Here is a 19,144-nt window from a genome sequence, read left to right on the forward strand (position 1 = left end):
AGTCTGAGTAACCCGGCCGTGTGACAGCAAGTGGTTTTCTACTTTTCCCTACTCTTTACCAGGACGGAAGAGAACTCGCTGTTCCGTTTGTCTTCGTTTCATTTTGAAAACTTTTCTAAATCAATATATTTCAGTATCTCGTTCGAAGTAATGACTGCTCACTCAGACTTTTAATTTGAAAAGTAGCACCGAGCTCGTCTGTTGCGTTGGGTTTGTCTCCCGGGTGTGTCCTTACTAATTAGCTGATTTGGATCACCTGGTGCTCCCTGTTCAACCTGTAGGGAAACCTGGCCACAAGTCGCCAGGTGGACGGCGACAAAGGCTGTGACTCTGTGCTTGAGTAGTTAAATTGTTTTGTAACTTGTCGCAGGCAAACAAATAAATCGAAGATGTATAGCATGATGGAACACGAGTTGAAGCCAACCGGACAGCCCCCGTCGCACCAGACCTCCCAGGGAATGTCACCGGTCACCGGCAACATGACCGGGAGCATGGGCAGCAACGGCAACTCTCACCCGAGCTCCAAAACGGCATGTCCGCCCGGAGGCGACCCCATGGATAAAGTCAAGCGGCCCATGAACGCTTTCATGGTCTGGTCCCGCGGCCAGAGGCGCAAGATGGCCCAAGAAAACCCTAAAATGCACAACTCCGAGATCAGCAAGAGGCTGGGAGCGGAGTGGAAACTCCTGACCGACGCCGAGAAGCGGCCCTTCATTGACGAGGCCAAGCGTCTCCGAGCGGTCCACATGAAGGAGTACCCGGACTACAAGTACAAGCCGCGCCGCAAGACCAAACCCCTGCTGAAGAAGGACACTCAGGTGGGCAAGTATCCGCTCTCAGCCGGGAACCTGCTGGCTGCGGCGGCGCAGGGCCAAGGTGGGAGTCCCAGGATGGAGAGCTACGGCTGGGGCCCCACCGGGGGGTACGCCGGCATGCAGGGCGAGGCGCTCGGCTACACGCAGCAGCTACACCGCTATGACCTGTCGGCCCTTCAGTACCCCCCTGCAATGACGGCAGCACAGACCTACATGAACGGAGCCAACTCGTACAGGTGAGCTTCAGTCTGACAGGTAACTCTGTCAAGGGAACTACTGTACAAATATAATTATTCTTAAGCCTAGGCGTGTTCTCGAATACATTGCTCCTTGGCAGAATGTTCAATAATTCGCACAGTCATGGGAGGAAGATGTTTGTCATCGAGTTATACAAGTAAGGGCAGTTCGGAGAGGTTATTAATGTATCTGGATTGGGAAAAAAATTCCGCCCTTACCAAATGCCATTAGCTTGCAAAATGAGGACACTGGAAATAAATCATTCATTGAGGGTAATCAAATAATTTGTCTGTTTACGATTCACTTTTTGCGGGTTCTTTGCGCTATCCCCAACATCTTGGCCCACTGGAAACTCAAAGTATTTCATTTGAATGTAATGGTGATACTTTTGTAAGCCTAAGCGATGAACTAATTCATAATAACTTTCTCTCCACAAAGCCTGTTGTTAAAACTGGTTTAAAAAGTAGAACCACAAGGCCATAATTACACTTGCCTACATGCCTATTCCGCACACAACAATCACATAATTATTTCCTCAATTATGATTTAAAAAAAAAAACACAAACACTATTGCACACAATGAGGCACAGCATACACTGATTTTTTTTTTTCACTTCCTAATTTTGACCCCTGCAACAGGTCCATGTTTGTCTGTTAGTTTCTTGTCTTTTACTTTTAAATAATTGTATATGCCTAAATTAACCTGCAAATGTTTCTTTTTTTTTAAATAGACTGCCAAACTTTTTAGCAGACTCTTATGGGACTACTCTTCAATCAATCAACTTGAGAACAAACTCTCCTAAGCTAAGACCGATGAATTGAGAGTAAATATTTAGTCCTGAATCTGATAATCCACCTTGTTTGTTGCTAAACTGGATTTGCTTGCTTGTCAGAAATTAAGATGGATGCCGAACTCTAAATTCTCACAGAACACTCCTAACCTAGCCAACAGATAAGATTTTCTTTGTCTTCACTGATTGATCTGTTGATTTAGTGCCTTGGTTTCTTTTAAGAATCTTTGAGTAACCTTTTGAATACTGCCAATATTGAATTCCTTAGGAATATGGTCAAGAGAGTGACTTGGAAACTAGGCAGAAATTTGATAGACATGAAAGGAATAAGCGTAATACCCTATGGTCTAAAATGGACTTGATTTAAAATTACCTTGGTGAGAATAGGCCTAGTATCATGTAAATACACTCACAAATATATAGACTGACCTAAAATAGACTTGGTGAGAGAACACTTCAAAATGAGCCTTTTAAACATGTAAATATATAACATTATCATTGTCAGGAATTGCATCCTTTCCAGTCACTTAGAAACTTTGCATTTCTTGGAACAACAGGCTGCTTGTTATGGGTGGAACGCTCTGCTCTGCTCCTGGATCCTGCCTAGCATGTTGATCAGGATGACTTCACTGCAGCAGCCAGGACTGCTTTGTGTGTGGTCCTCTACCCACAACCCCCCAGTACACGTACCCACAACCCCCCAGTACACGTACCCATCATCCCCCAGTACGCATACCCGCCGTACCCCAGTACTTTGTCTACCCCCCCGTCCCCCAGTATGTCGTGTACCCAATGTCCCCCAGTACTTCGTCTACCCACCGTCCCCGAGTATTTGTCTCTCCGCCGTCCCGCAGTACTTTGTCTACCCAACGTCCCCCAGTACGTCATGTACCCATGGTTCCTCAGTGCTTGGTGTACCCAGCGCCCCCCAGTGCATCCCAGTGAAAACAACAGGCCAGAGTGATGTCATGGACAAACGACTCCAAACAAATTTTAAGATTATGACCACTTTCAAAGACATTCTGACATTTTTTTTCCACCAAGTCCATGTTTATTTAGATTTCAAAAGCTTCATGTTCAAGTCACGTTGGTGGCCTAACATGTTCAGGCCTGTCCCGTCCCACTCTGGCAAATTGAGTGAATGGGGTCCGAGACATGCTTCTAAACAACAGGTTTCATAATACAAATGTTATGATAATGATCATAATGTCCTGCCACTTGCTGCAGCAGGGGCTCTTCAGGCTTTTCAGCCTGTGACCCAAATGAGAAATTTAACCTCCCCCGGGACCCGGGCTTATTAAAATGTTTTCACTTACCACCTTTAACCTAATGTTGTTGAGCCAATATAACCATGGTGTGAGTTTTCCAAAAGAAAACCATCTTGGCATCAACATCACTCAAGTTGCATTTGATGCCCTTGAGAAACCCTGCGGAGAACTCCCTCGTCTTTTAATTTTCTGTCTAAACACGCCAAAACCATGTTATTCCTGTTTCGACGGCAATGAAAAGATGGGACGTCTAAAATGGTGGGGGGTGGGAACTGAGTTTGCAGGTGGCAGTGTAAACTAGGCCAGTGTTGATCTGTAGATCAGTCAAATATGCAGTGATCAGTCTCCCTGATCCCCGCTTTGTTTGTCTCAACATGCAGGTGTACCGCACTCATTATGAATAATCTGCTTTCTGGTTTGAAGACCAGAGTGCTCTTTGACTCACTGACATATTGACTCATTGCCCAATGTTAAAATGGAGCGAGGCGGTTTAGTTGAGGAAGGTGCGTTCATGCAGAATTAGCTTCTTCCCATTCCTAAACAAGCCTCAACTTCCTCTAACAGAAACAAACAGCGAGGTTGCTGCTTGGATTAACTTGAATGTACAACTGTAACACTTGAACAATGATGATTTTGGTGTGACAAGACAAGGTTTTACTTGAAAATCTGCTTTGTTTTGTGTTGTGCAGTATAGAAGTGCTTAACCTCAGATTGCAGACCATTTGAATAAAGAATCATGGTCCTGCCGTCTATTTGTATAGACAAGCCATCTTATGGGATATTCTGTTACCCGTTACAAGATTAAGTTAATGGCCCTTAATCAATTCTCTTACAGGCATATGCCCTCAATCACAGTCACTGTTTTCCCAACATTGAGCTGAAGTATAGCCCATTTTAACGCTACTGATTTGGGACATTTGTCATTCTTAAAAGGTTCCTTATGAGCATGGTGCCATAGAGAACCTTTCTAAAGGGTTGTTTATTGCAACATAAAGGGTTCTATGTAACAGTAGTTTTCAGTCCTGTGTCATCACGACCGAAGAGCCTGCAGGTTTTTATTCCTGCCAAACACTACAGCAGCTGACTTCACTGATTAACACACCTTCAACCAGAGAGGAGGAACTTAACGGTGAAATCAGCTGCTGTAGTGTTTGGTTGGAAGACCTGCAGACTCTTGCTAGAGCTGCCATTTTGCACAGATGTTCAACAATCATACAGGGAGAAATCCATCGTAGAAGAGGCAGAGATGCCAATATCTCCACCAACCGTGATCTCAATAGACCAAGAACGCAATGCAGCTACAATACGTGTTGCGGTTTAAGTAAGGGGTGCAGGTCATTATGGGAAATGTAGCAAACCACTAGGCTAACTGAAGCAGAAGTAGACATGGTAGCAGGCAGGTTGAGGGAAAGTAGGTCCACCAAAAAAGAATCATCCATGGTGTATTTCTGCTCTCAGATGGACTCTGACTTCTCCACTTGCTTTACCATTCTCTTGTCCTCCTCCCACAGCCCCATGTCATACAGCAGCAGCCCCCAGCAGCCGAGCCCCGTCACCATGTCCATGGTGAAGCCGGAGCCGGTGTCCCACTCACCTCCGACAGGGACGCCCAGCCACCACCGAGGGCCTCTGCAGGGCGACCTCAGGGACATGATCAGCATGTACATCCCGGGACCGGGGGGCGACGCCGGCGACCCCGCGGCAGCGCAGAGGGGCTACGGCAGTGTCCAGCAGCACTACCTCACCGGGACCGTCCCGCTCACGCACATCTAGGGGGAAAAGGGCTTGTATCAAACTGGGAACGATGGGATTAAAGACTGAACGGTGCAGGACGACCAGTAACACTCACGATGCACAACTGGCTGGGCTGGGGATGGAGTCCGGTCTGGGTGACTGTAGACTTGACAGTAGCGTGGGGACACGAGATGCGAGGACGCACACACACACACTTGCATACAGTCTCATACATTCCACATAGATACCTGTCATCAGATGCTTCTACTGGCACACACAAGCCATGACTTTTTTTTTTCTTTTTTAGATAAAAAGGCTGTTTTTCTACCTCTTCATTTTAGGACTTTACACACATCTGTCCCAGCTAAATACCCACCCAACATACACACACACACACACAGCTGATACCCCCTCCCCCCCGTCTCTAGTGGACTTCTCTCCACGAAGGACTGCTGTAAACGGACAATGGCGTCTGTTTATTATGTACATATTATGAATTTAGCCTTTTTGTCTTTTTATTAATAACGTCCGATCACAGACCCCCTCTTGATACCTCATGTTGCCACTTGTGACACTGGGGTTCCTGAATGTTCCACCGTATACCAATTACACTTCCTCCCGGGTTTCGCCCGCGACGCCCGTTACACCCGTCACCGGGGTTTTTCAGTCTTCCGCCGCTTCACCCTCGAGCCGCTCGCCCGCCACCCAAAAAACCCCAACACTTCAGAGAGACACCTATAGCACCAACAAAACACTGGCAGCCAGGTGACCAATCAAAATCTCCAGGCCGGTGATATACAAATCACATGACCTGCAAGTGCTCCGGTTATTGGTTATTTGGTCGTCGTTCTACCCTCTCAAAGGAGCCGGAGAGCAGCCGGTGGGGCGAAATGAGGGGAGTGGAAAAGTGGGAGGGAAATGCACAACTTTGAATAGCAAGAGATATTTTTTTATAAGAATGAACTCTTTGTGCCTTGGGCTCGGTTGAGTAAATGCTCTTTTTTTATTTTTTTTTATTATTGCTCTCAATCCTGTTGGATGACATGGTAAACGCCTGTTGGACAATCGTCACTGCATCCAATGGAAATAAAAAAATGATACAAACTCTATTCTAAGATCCGTGATATTATTTAGAATGCAAAACCAGCACGGGTCTTAATAGTTTACAAAAATACTGAACCATAAATCTAATGTACTTGTACTCAGTGGTAGCCATTCTCCACACTCAGACCAGATCACTGGATTTAAATTCTCAAGTCTAAAAGGAATGTGACAGTTGTCATTTTTGCTGCCGGTATGAGTTTAATTATGTTGTGTAATTAGTTTTAGATTGGATTGCTGTTTGTTTGACTTTTTTTTTTGTTTTGTTTGTAAATGTTCCTTTAGTTGAGTTGCATTGTTCTGGCAGCGTCCCGAGTTGCTCTTTTTATTCATTGTCACTTGCTGTAGGCAGGTGTTGCATTCTTCTTAGGATTTATCATTAATTAAATTTGATGTGAAATGCTGCATTTCCATTCAATGGTTTTACTCCAAACAGAAAATAAAAACAAGTTGTTGTTTTTTTCAAAGTACACTTGAATGATTAAATTACAAAATTACAAAATGTATGCTTTTTTTTTTTCCAAACAATGTTTTTTTTTTTTTTTTTTTTTAGGACCTATCCATTGTTTTTGTTAAATTAAGCCATTTCACTTTACCATCAATGAAAAGAATGTATCAAGAAGTTTCATATTAAACCTACCACGAACCTGTCTTGTTTCTAAATTCTGATTTTCTTTCAAATATGTTAATCTTTATTCTTGAAGAATAATTTTGCAAAATGACAAAGCTTCAAAGTTTTTCTGAACTCTGTGGGTCCCAGTTCCCTGTTTTGACTCTTTCCAGCCCGCTGTCAGAATAGTTACCAGTGCTGCTATGGACTTAAAGGGAACTTTATTTGTATATTTTCAATCTGCAAAAACTGGGTGAATATTTAGCATGTAGTAGATTGTCATTTTGACAGTCGCTTTAGATTTGAGCAATCCATTACTAACAAGAACTTGCTTGCATTGGAAAAGGGGAAATTGTAGTCACCTGATTACTTTTGGAAAAAGGTCTTTCACCTTTTAAGTTATATTAAAGAAATGCGTGAATGTTTACATTGCAATCCAAGTGTTTGAAAATTAACTTTTATACTGACTTGTATTTCTATTTTTTAGTATGTTAATACTCATGCTTGTAAATAGTGTAAGATATGAAGTTCTGCAGCATTCATGTACATAATGTATAAAATTCCTTTTAAGCTCTTATACTAAGGGTCTTAATTCTTTTTGATTAAAAAAAAAACCTGTCATTTTGTTATGGCATTGATGACAAACAAAATATTAATAAAAAGTCAAAATGAAAATAGATTTGTTTTTCCTGAATGACCTCATATCTCTCTTAAATGTGTGGGTATTTTCAGTTCCAAAGGCATTATTTATGATGGAGATCCTATAGAGGCGAGAAGAATGGAAAAGGAAAAGCCTTATTTTTCCCGGGGGGCACTTCAGGTCCTTTTATGAATGAAGATCAATGAACATCTTTACATAATGGACAGATTACACACATTTAGTGGAGAAGCTGATTCAACTGGCTCTTTAACTCCACAGTCATTGGTTTTCGGCTATATTTACTGCAATAACATATGCGTGTTAGTGCTCTGACAAGTTTATAATACAATCTGACATATTGGAAGTTTATTAATAAACAACACCTAAAAGTGAAAAGGCTATGGGGTCATTAACCTCATTTTCTAGCTTGACAAACTAATTTCCAACCCACTGTTTGAACAGTGAGGGGTGCAATACATTTGAAGGGAACTTTATTTGTAGCCTAAATTTTTAAATTTGTAAAAACTGGGTGAATATTTACATTGTGGTAAATTGCTTAGACGTTCCTTAGCAATCCACTACTAAAAACAACTCACTTGCATTGGAGAAGGAGAATTTGTAGTCACCTGATTTATGACTTTAGCTTTAAGAATCAGAATCAGTTTTATTGGCACAGTTTGTACATACAAGGAGTTGACTTGGTAGGTTGCTCCTGTTGGTCGCATTAAACATAACACTAAATTATATAAAATTGTGTATAAGAAATTTTAAAGTGGAAGAATAGGGAATGATCCCTTTATAAGTTGTATGTAAAGTCTGCAAGTACAGTATAAGTACTACTAGCGCTACTACTGCTAAAACTGCTACTTCTACAATGATAATAATAATAATTATAATAATAATAATAATTTAAGAAATAGGTAACTTTCTGCTCTAGCTTTTCTCTATCTCTAAGTCTGTGTGTGTGACCAGCCTAATCACTTCCTATCCATTTCAGGTGACTTCTACAGATTGGTTATCTCTGTCTGTGTTGCCACATGAGTTCTGCTGTCGCTCAGCTGTTGCTGCAACCATGACCTCACCCATCCACATCATTATAGAAAATAACAAGCATGGCATAGGGGCAATCAAAACCAACCCGTTCACTTTCACAGCGGCTCCACAGGCGGACCCGTTATGCCTGAGGGCGCTCAGAAGAAAACTCTGGAGGCGGACAAAACTAAACTTTTGCTAGAGAACATGGGTGTCCAACCGGGGTGGGAGGAGGTGATGGGTGGGGGTTGGATGGAGGGGGGTGTAGTCTATAGCGCCTAGAATGATTTAAAGGTCGATCATTTACTTTCTTCTCTTTACCCTCTTTTTAAATTCACTTTCCCCCATCCCCCTCCTCGTCCTTTTCTCTCCTCTCCACCCCTCCTCTCTCTCCGGAGAGAAAGCGGGTGGCTGGCCCGTTCGTAATTGGCCGTTTCGGAGGCGCATTGTCCGCGGCTTTTCAGGCCGCAGGTGCAGATAGTAAAGCCGGAGTCCTCCGCTCCTCCCCCGGGCCGCTTTGTTCCCTCTCCCCGCACCCCCCCGCTCCCCCGCCGGGCAGAAAATTAGCGCTGCTTTCTGGGGCTTCGTCCTCAGGCTTAACCCTTTCACCGACCGCCGCCTTTCTCATGGAAATGGGAGAGAGCCCTGCACCGGCTAATCGGCCAGTAAGGGGAGGGGATGGGAGCGAAAGGATGGGGGGGAAAGATGAGGGCACCAGGATGAAGAGGAGGAGGAGGAAGATGGAGGACGCAGGGGGGTAAAACCCACCGTAGCTTTACTGTCTAACTTCTCAAACATTTTCATGTAAAGATCCCCACACTAGACCCGCATTTGATTAGATGTCATTGCAGGGACCCATATGGAAAATATTACTTGTTGATTTAATATTGAATTGTAGAACTGTCTACACTGTGGGGAGATAAAAGTAGTGAGAATGAAACCTAGGATTACGACAGTCGTTTTTATGCATTCTCTAATTGGGATAATTTCTAGTGAATTCAATTATAGTGAAATTTAACTATTCCTCATTTTGCTGGGAACCCCCCTCCTCAAGGACCCCTGGAACCTGCTGAAAGACTCTTGAAACCCCCTCAAGGAACCCGGGAACTCCCTCAAAGACTCCTGGAACCCCCTTAAGAACACCTGGAACCCTGTAAAGGACCCCTACAAACCCCTCAAGGACTCCTGGAACCCCCTCAAAGACCTGCAGAACCCTCTCAATGACTCCTGGAACCCCCTTAAGAACACCTGGAACCCTCTAAAGGACCCCTGCAAACCCTTCAAGGACTCCTGGAACCCCCTCAAGGACCTCTGGAACCCTCTCAAGGACTCCTGGAACTGCCCCCCCCCCCCCCCCCCCCAAAGACCCTTGAAACCCTCACAAGGACCGCAGGAACCCCCTCAAAGAGCCCCAGAGGTTCTCAGACCCCACTTTGAGAACTAATTTTAGATAACATACCTGAGCGCTGATAGTTTGGTGACCTACAACTAATAATTTATCACACTGACCAAATAATAATATCTAGTCAGTCCCTGTGTCTCACATTGACCAAATAATATCTTGTCAGTCAACAGTCAGAAATTCAGTGGATATGAGCAGATGTGAAGTTTTGGTGGCAAATAATATTAGATGCAGGAATGCTGGCATATATTAGTGTTTAATGGATCCCTTAAATGTTGATTACAACCTATGGGCAAAAAACGAGTTCTTCAACAGTTCTATGGTTAGGATAGTGGATCTATATAGAACTGTAATAACACAAAGAACTCTTTGATTTGTTACAATGACATTAAAATTTACATTTTTCTCAATAAAGAACCTGTATGTATTTCTTAAAAGGTTCCTTTAGTACTTCTGGTTTGGAGCATTTACATTTGTAAATGGTTCTTTACAGCACCATAAAGGTTGTATGTAGAACCATTTGAGCATGGTGCAATAGAGAACCTTTCTGTACATCAATGTAAAGGGCTCTGCTATAGTATAAGCCTGAAAAACAATTTTCTGGTCCTGTATAGAACCCATTTTTTGGGTGAGGAGCGTAATTCATGATGGTTTGCATTTGGCAAAAGAACCGAAAGAAAGTTTCTCGGCACGTAAACCGGCGGAAGTCGGTGCATTTATGGGGGGGCTGTATTTGCTGAGGTCGATGGGTGGGTGGTGTTGGGGGGGGTGGAGAGCGGGGTGGGGATGCGGGGGTAGGGAGTGGGGGGGGGGGTCGAGGGTAGGATTTTCTGGTCCAATACATCCCATCTCTTAGCAACGAGCAGTGAGGCTTCAACAAGTGGTTGCCATGGATCTGCTGAGGGTGACTTTAAAGTCTCTACAAGGAGCTGTGGTCAGCCCAGGCTCAGCGCTCAACACAGAGGGTCTGTGTGTGTGTGTGTGTGTGTATGTGTGTGTGTGTGTGTGTGTGTGTGTGTGTGTGTGTGGGGGGGGTGAATCAGGTGGCGGTTACCAACAGGGTTTTTATGCGCGAGCTGGCATTTACTTTGCTGACACACAATTTAGTCATAAACTCCCATGTTTTTTGCAGCGACGCACATTAGATTTGAATGCCGCTTCCTCGCCTGCGGGGTGAGTTTACGCTCGCTGACTGGCAGGCCGGGCTCTAATTCACCGGCTGCCGCTGTTGTCTTCTTTTCTCAATGAACACTCCAAGCAGTAAAGTAAGAGATTAGGAATTATATCAACACAAAAAGACAGGAATGAGTTCGTCAACGCTGCTCCAGGAAACCACCACTTCAAAAGCAGTCATGGAAACGCTGCCTGGGTATTTATGTACCTGCTGCATTCCTCTGGGAGCCTAGACACCACTCCTATCCTGCACGCATAGCAGGGCAAACACCCTGCTACATACACACACACACACACACACACACACACACACACACACACACGCATGCACACACGCAAACACATGAGAATACACAGTAGAAGTACTAGTAGAGGTTTGCAGATCAGAATAGACCTTTTGTAAAAAATTCTTAGGTATAGCTACTTCAAAAGCTCTTACACACCCATGACCTATGTACACACAAATACACAAACATGTTTGTGTTGCTCTATTTATGAGGATCTTCTATGAATCCATTCGCTCACCACCAGGGGTGAACGTAGTGGTTTGGGAGCCCTAGGCAAAGGCAAGCATGGGGCCCCCTGAGTCCCCACCTTAACCCTTTTCAATCCATCGTCTCTATACTAGGGATGCTCCTGAATCCGAATACCATATTCAGCAATGCACCAATAATGAATTGGACACAAATATTTTTTTTCAGTTTTATTCAGATGTTTTTAATAGTACGTCTAATTGTGGAGAAAACATAGGCCTATTCAACTGACAACTCATTGAACTCAGAGGAGAAGGAGGCGGAGTTTTCTGTTCCATAGTCAGTCTGCCGCTGCTGGTCAAACACACAGAGCAGAGAGAGAGAGAGAGAGAGAGAGAGAGAGAGAGAGTTGCTTGTTCATGTGCTTTGTGTTTGCTCCAGGAATAGTCTAATTAATTTGATTACTAATTTAGCATTAGTGAGGCAATTTTTTCAGGTCTGATCTGCTCTGCTGATAGACTTTGCAGGCGGAGCTGGTTTGACTGAGTGTGGATGAAGACTCCCTGTCCTCTGAGTCTGTTCAGTACAGCGGGGTGTTGTGTCTCCCCTTGTCTTCACAATATAGCCTACTTTGAGAAATCTGAGTAGGGACACAGTAGTCAAAGATATAGGCTAATCCACCAAGGGAAGCTTTTGATTTTCCTTAATTTTTATTTATACCAGAATTTGCTAATTACCCAAAACACAGTGGTAAAATGAAATGTTTTTTTATAAATAGATTGATATTGATACTACTGCTACTGCTACTTCTTCTTCTTCTACTACTACTAGTGGTAACACTACTACTACTACTTATTCTTCTACTACTACTACTACTATTACTACTACTACTGCTACTACTACTACTACTACTAGTGGTACCACTACCACTACTACTACTACTACAACTACTACAACAACTACTCCTACTACTACTACTACTGCTACTAAGAATAAGAATGAGAATGAGAATGAGAATAAGAATGGAAAGAAATAAGAAAGGAAACACATTCATGCCTACTTGTGTGGAATCTGATCAAAATGTGTCATTGAAATCAGTTCTGGTTAAGGGCTTCCCAAAGACAACAGTAATAAAAAGGGTAATATGAGCTCTAATCCTAAATCTAATTTTCCTCATCTTTTTATCTTTGTGAGGACACTTGGTCCTCATAGGTATAGAATTACAAGAACACACTCTCTCTCACACACACACACACACACACACACACACAGGGGACCGTGCAGCCGCTCCCTCCTCCACAGGTGGTTGGGCGAGCAGCAGTGTTGTTTGCTGGCAGCCAGGTGAGCAAGTGGGCGGCTGCTGTTTTGGCAGCGCGCCGCCACGGTTGGACTGAACGTCAACCTGAACACTGGATCCGCTGCATTTTTGACTCACCGTCACACTTTGCAGCTGAACCACTGATGGCACGCAATACCTGGGTGGGAATGGGAGGGCTTAGTGGGAGGGGGGGGGCGGATGCATGAGGACGCATGAAAACACACACAAACGAACACACACGCACACACACACACACACACACACACACACACACATACAAGCACTGAGAGACAGCCGGGATGCCTGATGATAAATGTACGATAAGGATCATTGTTTTGTCTGACAACAGTAGAACTCAGTGGGAAACTCTGCATAATAATAACTAGAAGTGGGAGGATATGAGTATACTAGAATCTCCTACTCAAGTAAAAGTACTGTTACTTTGCTGAAATTTTACTTGAGTATTAGTATAGTTTTGTAAAACTTGAGAGTAAAAGTTACAGAGTTTTTTTAAACAGAAAAAACAAAAACAAAAAAACATCTTAAATCTTTCCCATGTAATACCAAGAGGCCAGAGAGTTCAAACAAGATTTTTTTTTAATTGAAAAAGACTTTACATAATAAAGTGCATAAACAAAGTAAAGCATGATTTAATATTATAAAAATAATTTAGGGATTTGTTAGTGTTTTTTCTTTGGATCTGATGACATTCACTGACTTTCCCAAACCTACTCATCGTTTCCCCTCAGGCTTCACACAGCCATTGTTCAGTTTCGGATGCAATGCTTATGGAGAGCAAACAAAATTTGTATTCTGCAGTAGATGTGATTTAAAATGGAGTGAGGTGGACTTCAAAAAATACTCAGTACACAAGACAGCTACTCAGTTACATGACCAAGACTAAATGTACTTTGTTACTCCTGGACCAGTGGTTCTCAGTTCTTTTGTTAGCATGGGACACTTCAGTGAAACACAAACTCCAGGTTTCACCAAATTATTCATAACTCAATACTATGCTAGACAATTTAAAGGTGCCGTGTGTAGCATTTTTAAACATCAATATATCATTGTTAAATCAACTGTGACACCTTGGTATAATGACTGTACACAAATGAGATCATAATGGAGATGATTGGTCACCTCTATCTCACACCAATGGTATTGTTAGTGCCAGTGTTTCTTCAAACTAAAACCACATTTCCCATAAGCCCCCCCCCCCCCCCCCCCTCCCTTAAGAGGATCACCATGTTGGAAGTGATTTTTCCATCAGCCTTTCACTTCTTCCACCATCTGCTGCCAGAAACTCTGAAAGCTTGTAGCTCCGTTTGCTCTGGAAGAACAGCGCCCTCTTCCTGTTTTGTGCCATAAAGCAATCCAGCAGATTTCCCTCCAAATTTATTAATGTTAAAATGATACTCGTAGCACCTTCAAAGAGAACACAGCTTCTCCCTCCCTCTCATTAGAATATCATGTAGTGTGTATGTAGGTTGGAGTTAATTCACACACACCCAGCGATCTGACACATAACATCATATAATTATAACAAGCCCAGATGCCCAGATTATTAAAGATCAAAACTCTTCAATGTATTTTTCAAAACCACGAGAAACCAATGATTCAACTTAGAGGCTTAGGGCTACAATATGCGGACTGTAGTTGCAGTGAGGCATCCTGGGAGGCCAAGCCACAGGTTGATGGAAAAACTCTGAAGTGACGGTTTAGTGTCTCGGCGGTAGGGAGGGGAGCTCCCTCATCTCTCAACAGTAGCTGTCAGAGCGGCCACCCTCCACTGCCATCCCACATCTACGCTGAAGACACACACACACACACACACACACACACACACACACACACACAGTTCCTCGCTGCAGCTTCACACTCGTACAGTAGGCAGGAATGAGGTTGCGTTCGATTAGACGCCCGTACATTCATTTGTCTTAGTTGCAGCAGCTCATCCAGCCGGCCAGTGCAGCGGTAACATGACTCTACCTATTATTAACATAGTATTGTATTCCCTAGATAGTAATTCTTATCAGGGTGGAAAAGCCTCTGAAACAGCATTTAGACCATCACAAACCACTAAAACTCCATTGAAACCCAACCACAGTCTCAATATCTAATAAAGCAGAAATTGTAAAAACAAAAAACAATACCAAATTTAGGGGAGACTGGGTATAGTTGTGGCATGGGATAGTTGTAACACTTTCAATTCTTCCTATCATGAGCAAGCTAGAAATCAGGTGATCACATGTGTAAATGCTCCATTTAGCCCCAGGCCCACATATGGAAAGAAAATAAGTTCTGAAGAAAACTGGGAATTTTATAGACAAATTTCTGATTTTGAGGTAAGTCATTTTTTTAAATCAAAATCGTTTTTTGGATAGCAGTGTGTTTAACTGTCACAATACAAAATGTGTTACATTTTGCCATAAGTGGTGTTACAACTAACACAGGATGTGGGGTAGAATGTAACATTTCTCTCCCTGTTTTTGAGACACAGTAACGCTTTTTTTGTGTACCATGGAGATGTTGAAACTACCTAGTTGTGTAACAGACAGATGTAAAAAGTTTACACCAGATTTTGAAAAATGTATCTCAAATGAGCAAGGAGATATGGACAGAAATGCAAAAAGTGTTACAATAATCCCCCGGTACAGTTGTCAAGCGTACACAGGGCAAAAGACAGAATCTAAGTGAACTTCAAACCAAGGGACAGAAAGGTCATGTCAAACTAATTCATATTAAACTGTAACTGTTAGATGCAACCTAAATATAAATCAATAGCACAACAGTATCAGGACTATAAAATTAAATTAATCTGATGTCATTATTTCAACATGGTGAAACATGAAGCCAATCAATAATCAAAAGCTGACAGTTCTTTTCATATTCATCTTTTAATCAGAAATCCATATTTCAGTATGGATGGACTGCAGCAAAAAAGTCTATACCTTTAAATCACTATCCCAAATACTAATGCTTTGTACCTCTTAAGTCTATTATTAGCATTAGGGGTTCAAGCCCATAGTACTGAAACCTAGCACTGAGGCCTCTGTCTACTCATCTTATAGGTATACAATAGCAATAATAAGAAAACTGTTTATTTAAATTCCCATGTGTTAGTTTATAGAAAATGCAGCTCTGATTCTCAGTGACATGTCAGAGAAAACACAAGGGCTTAGCTGACCTTTGCCACATTTATTATTTGGTTGTGTAAATGCATCAAAATCACAGCAACATCAAGAAAATCTTTTCCATATCCACCATGATGCATCAACCCTACAAGTTCAAATTTCTTGATTCCATCCTTGAAAATTTGTCAGTGATTTGAGTCTTTGTTCCAAAGTTTTTGTTCTAAAACAGAGTACGGGCCAGAAAGTGAGTTGTGAAAGCCAGAAATCTCAGCACCTGGCCAGGTAATTGACGAGTCATTGATTGCTTGATCAACAATCCTATCAACCCCCACAGATATATTATGGTCATTTTATGCTATGGGGCAGGAAAAACCTTAATGCATCCTTCAATGGGGAGTTTTAGTGTCCCGTTGTCTAAATGCTGTTTCAAAGGTTTTCCCACCCTAAGAAGAAAAAAATCATTGATTACTTGGAATTTTTGACATGAATATGGCATTGGTAGCTTTGTGTATTGGCCTTCAAAAACCCATGTTGGTCGAACCTTTATCTAAACGACATCACAACAAAAAAAAAAAAAGTAGGCCTTTGAAAACAAATAGTTTCTTTCCAAATGAGGCAAGAAAGGCAAGAAAAGAAAGAGAAGTTTTCCCAGATGAGTTTCATCCTTCTGTGAATCAGACGGACCACCACGACGGCCAGCTGGGCTGTCAGCAGATAAAGGCCTAATGCCACTAATAGAGGGAAGTGTTTGCTAAGCCATGAGAGACTGACTGACAGGTAGCTCTAATGAAGTGAGGAGAGAGTGGATGGGGGCGGGTTGGTGGGTGTGAGACACACCCTGGGGTAAAGAGAGGTGGCTGGGTTGCGCCAGACTGAACAGGTGAAGTCTGTGTTTGTTTTCTGTGTTTGTGTGCCTAAGGAAGGAACCTTGCGACTACAGGTGTGTGTGTCACTTTCATGGGAATGCACAGAAACAGCCTGCTGTAGAAAAAACAGCATTGAAAACTAGAGACAGACTTGGACCAATATTGGCCCCTTTATTAAAAATCAAGTATGCATGAATATGTTTAAATTTTAGTATTATGGTTTTTACAATCCTGGCTTTCAATGGAGAGTTTTAGTGTACCATGATCTAAATGTTGTTTCAGAGACTTTTCCACCCTGACAAGAATAAGTTCTGGGGAAACACTGAATAAATTGTATGTACTTTTTGGCATGAAAATATCCATAAATGTTAGATGTAAGTGGTTAAAGGTGCTATGTGTAGCACAACAACAATAAATCATTACCACATTAATTTTGAGCCATTAGTATAATTACTGAAACACAAATAAGGCCATCACTGAAAAGCCTGTCAGCCTCTACACTACATTTTCCATCGTTTCTCAACCGGGTTGGATTTGGAGGGAAATCTGCTGGATTGCTTTATGGCACAAAACAGGAAGAGGGCGCTGTTCTTCCAGAGCAAATGGAGCTAAAGCTTTCAGAGTTTCTGGGAAGGGCAGATGGTGGAAGGAATGAAAGACCGATGGAAAAATCACTTCCAACATGTTGACCCTCTTCAGGGAGTGTGGTCTTAATTTTAAGAAACACTGACACAATGCCACTGGTGTGAGATAGAGGAGACCAATCGTCTGGTTTCATTGGTTTACAGTCATTATACCAAGGTGTCACAATTATTTTGACAAGGATATATGGATGTTTAAAGATAATATGCATAGCACCTTTAAACATATTGAATATCGGCACAAATGACTTTCATAAGCTTCAATCCAAGAAACATTGTTATCAGTATCGGCCTTCAACAACTAGCCTGTATTATCCAACAACAATACCAACAGTACTTTTGGTGGGACAGGAGAAAAACTTTTAAGTCATTTTTCCATGGTATCTGCAGATTTCAGAAACTTTAAGACCTTTTAATGCTACCTGGAATTGAATATACAGTTTAAAAGCCAAAGTAAAGAAACAAAGCTGGCAAAACCAGACTATTTCTGATTGAGCAAGCTAATGAAAGTTGATACAGCAGCATAAAAAAAAGGACATCAGGACATTAATAATAGACATGAAGTCCAACTGTGTTCAGTTAAACAAATAGGGTGCATATTGTACTACTAACCCTGTGCTGGATTAATTTAACAGTGGACATGCAGCTCAAAGAAACCTTTAATAACGGTACTAAAGACTTTTGAATACTTTAGGCCTAGAATTTGGATAATATATTTTAAGACTTTCTCCTAAGTTTTGAGGACCTGATAATACCCTGTTTTCTCAATTTCACTAGTCTCACAGTTACTGCTCTTTGCCTTTGTGGGGCAGTACAAATCGTGCATTTAAGTGTTCATCGCACCTTTAATCTGTCTTATGTGTGGGCTGTTTTTATCAGGACGATCAACAAGCTGCATTTCCCCATCTCCACAGTCTATCTCCAGAACCCACACTGAACACGGCAATCTCTTGGGGGAAGAGTAGGGGGGGGGGGGTCATGAATACCTGCGCTCTAGATAAGATGAAGGCACCCGGCACTCCTTTCATCTGCCGGTGAGGCTTCGTCACCGAGGTTCACGTTAAGTGTGGCCAACGTATTTTCCTCTCCTGTGCTGTTTATCGGGCCATCTAGAAATGTAGCGTGTTTGCAATGCTGTTTATTGTATGGCAGGGTGTTTCTGCGGATCCCCATGAAAATTACACACACCAATAGGGGTTGAGCAGCTACTTGCAAGCAGCCATGCCCCTTTGTTTCAATGAAAAAGGCAAACGATGCTTGATCACTTGTACAATAAATATGTAATTAATCAAACTGCATCCGTGGTGTTATTTTGCGGACCGGGCATGGCATCTTGAAGAGAAAGCAGCGCCTGCCTGAGCATCAGGCCTCGTCTGAGGTCGAGGAGGGAGGAAGGACCTCCCAAGATGAAAAGCGGCAGGTGATCCGGCCTAACAAACCTACCAATCTCTACCATCTCTCCTGCACAATCAGATACCAGCCTGCCTGCTGCACTGCCCCCCAACCCCCCCCCCCCCCCTCTCTCTCTCTCTCTCTTTAGATGAGGAGTTCCCCTTTCTTTTCTTTTTGATGAAATTTTGTTGTTGGTCCCAGCCAACCTCCTCCTTCCCTTCTCTGGACTCTGGCGAACAGCCATGAGGATGGTCGAGAAAGAGCTGTAGGAAAGGAAGGAAAAATTATGTAGTTCAAATACAACCCAAGAAATCTTTTTTTTATTTTTTTATTTTTTATTTTTTTAGGGCTTTCAGGTGACATAACACACCTTCTGGCGGCCATATTGGCGGTCGACATCAATGGTTGTGAACAGCTGATTGTATTGCTAAATATACAACATGGCCATCTCAACAGAATTGAATAGACATGCTTAATTTCTGTCTAACCATCACTGTCTTGTAAACACATCTTATTA

The 19,144-nt window shown here is 42.6% G+C and overlaps 1 protein-coding gene across 1 annotated transcript; it reads left to right on the forward strand.

Moving 5' to 3' along the window:
- Positions 1-7,196, forward strand: sox19b (SRY-box transcription factor 19b). The gene is made up of 2 exons (XM_071900499.2): positions 1-1,051; positions 4,623-7,196. The coding sequence occupies exons 1-2, from the start codon at positions 390-392 to the stop codon at positions 4,882-4,884; spliced, it is 924 nt and encodes a 307-aa protein (XP_071756600.1). The 5' UTR covers positions 1-389; the 3' UTR covers positions 4,885-7,196.
- Positions 7,197-19,144: the final 11,948 nt, after the last annotated feature.

Source organism: Centroberyx gerrardi, chromosome 23 (assembly GCF_048128805.1).
Source record: "Centroberyx gerrardi isolate f3 chromosome 23, fCenGer3.hap1.cur.20231027, whole genome shotgun sequence".
In the NCBI taxonomy this organism is placed as follows: Eukaryota; Metazoa; Chordata; class Actinopteri; order Beryciformes; family Berycidae; genus Centroberyx; species Centroberyx gerrardi.

Excerpts from the sequence above, each read along its gene's own strand:
- sox19b (XM_071900499.2), top strand. The coding sequence starts at position 390 with ATGTATAGCATGATGGAACACGAGTTGAAGCCAACCGGACAGCCCCCG. Across the intron at positions 1,052-4,622 it reads AACGGAGCCAACTCGTACAG|CCCCATGTCATACAGCAGCA; the intron begins GTGAGCTTCAGT and ends CTCCTCCCACAG.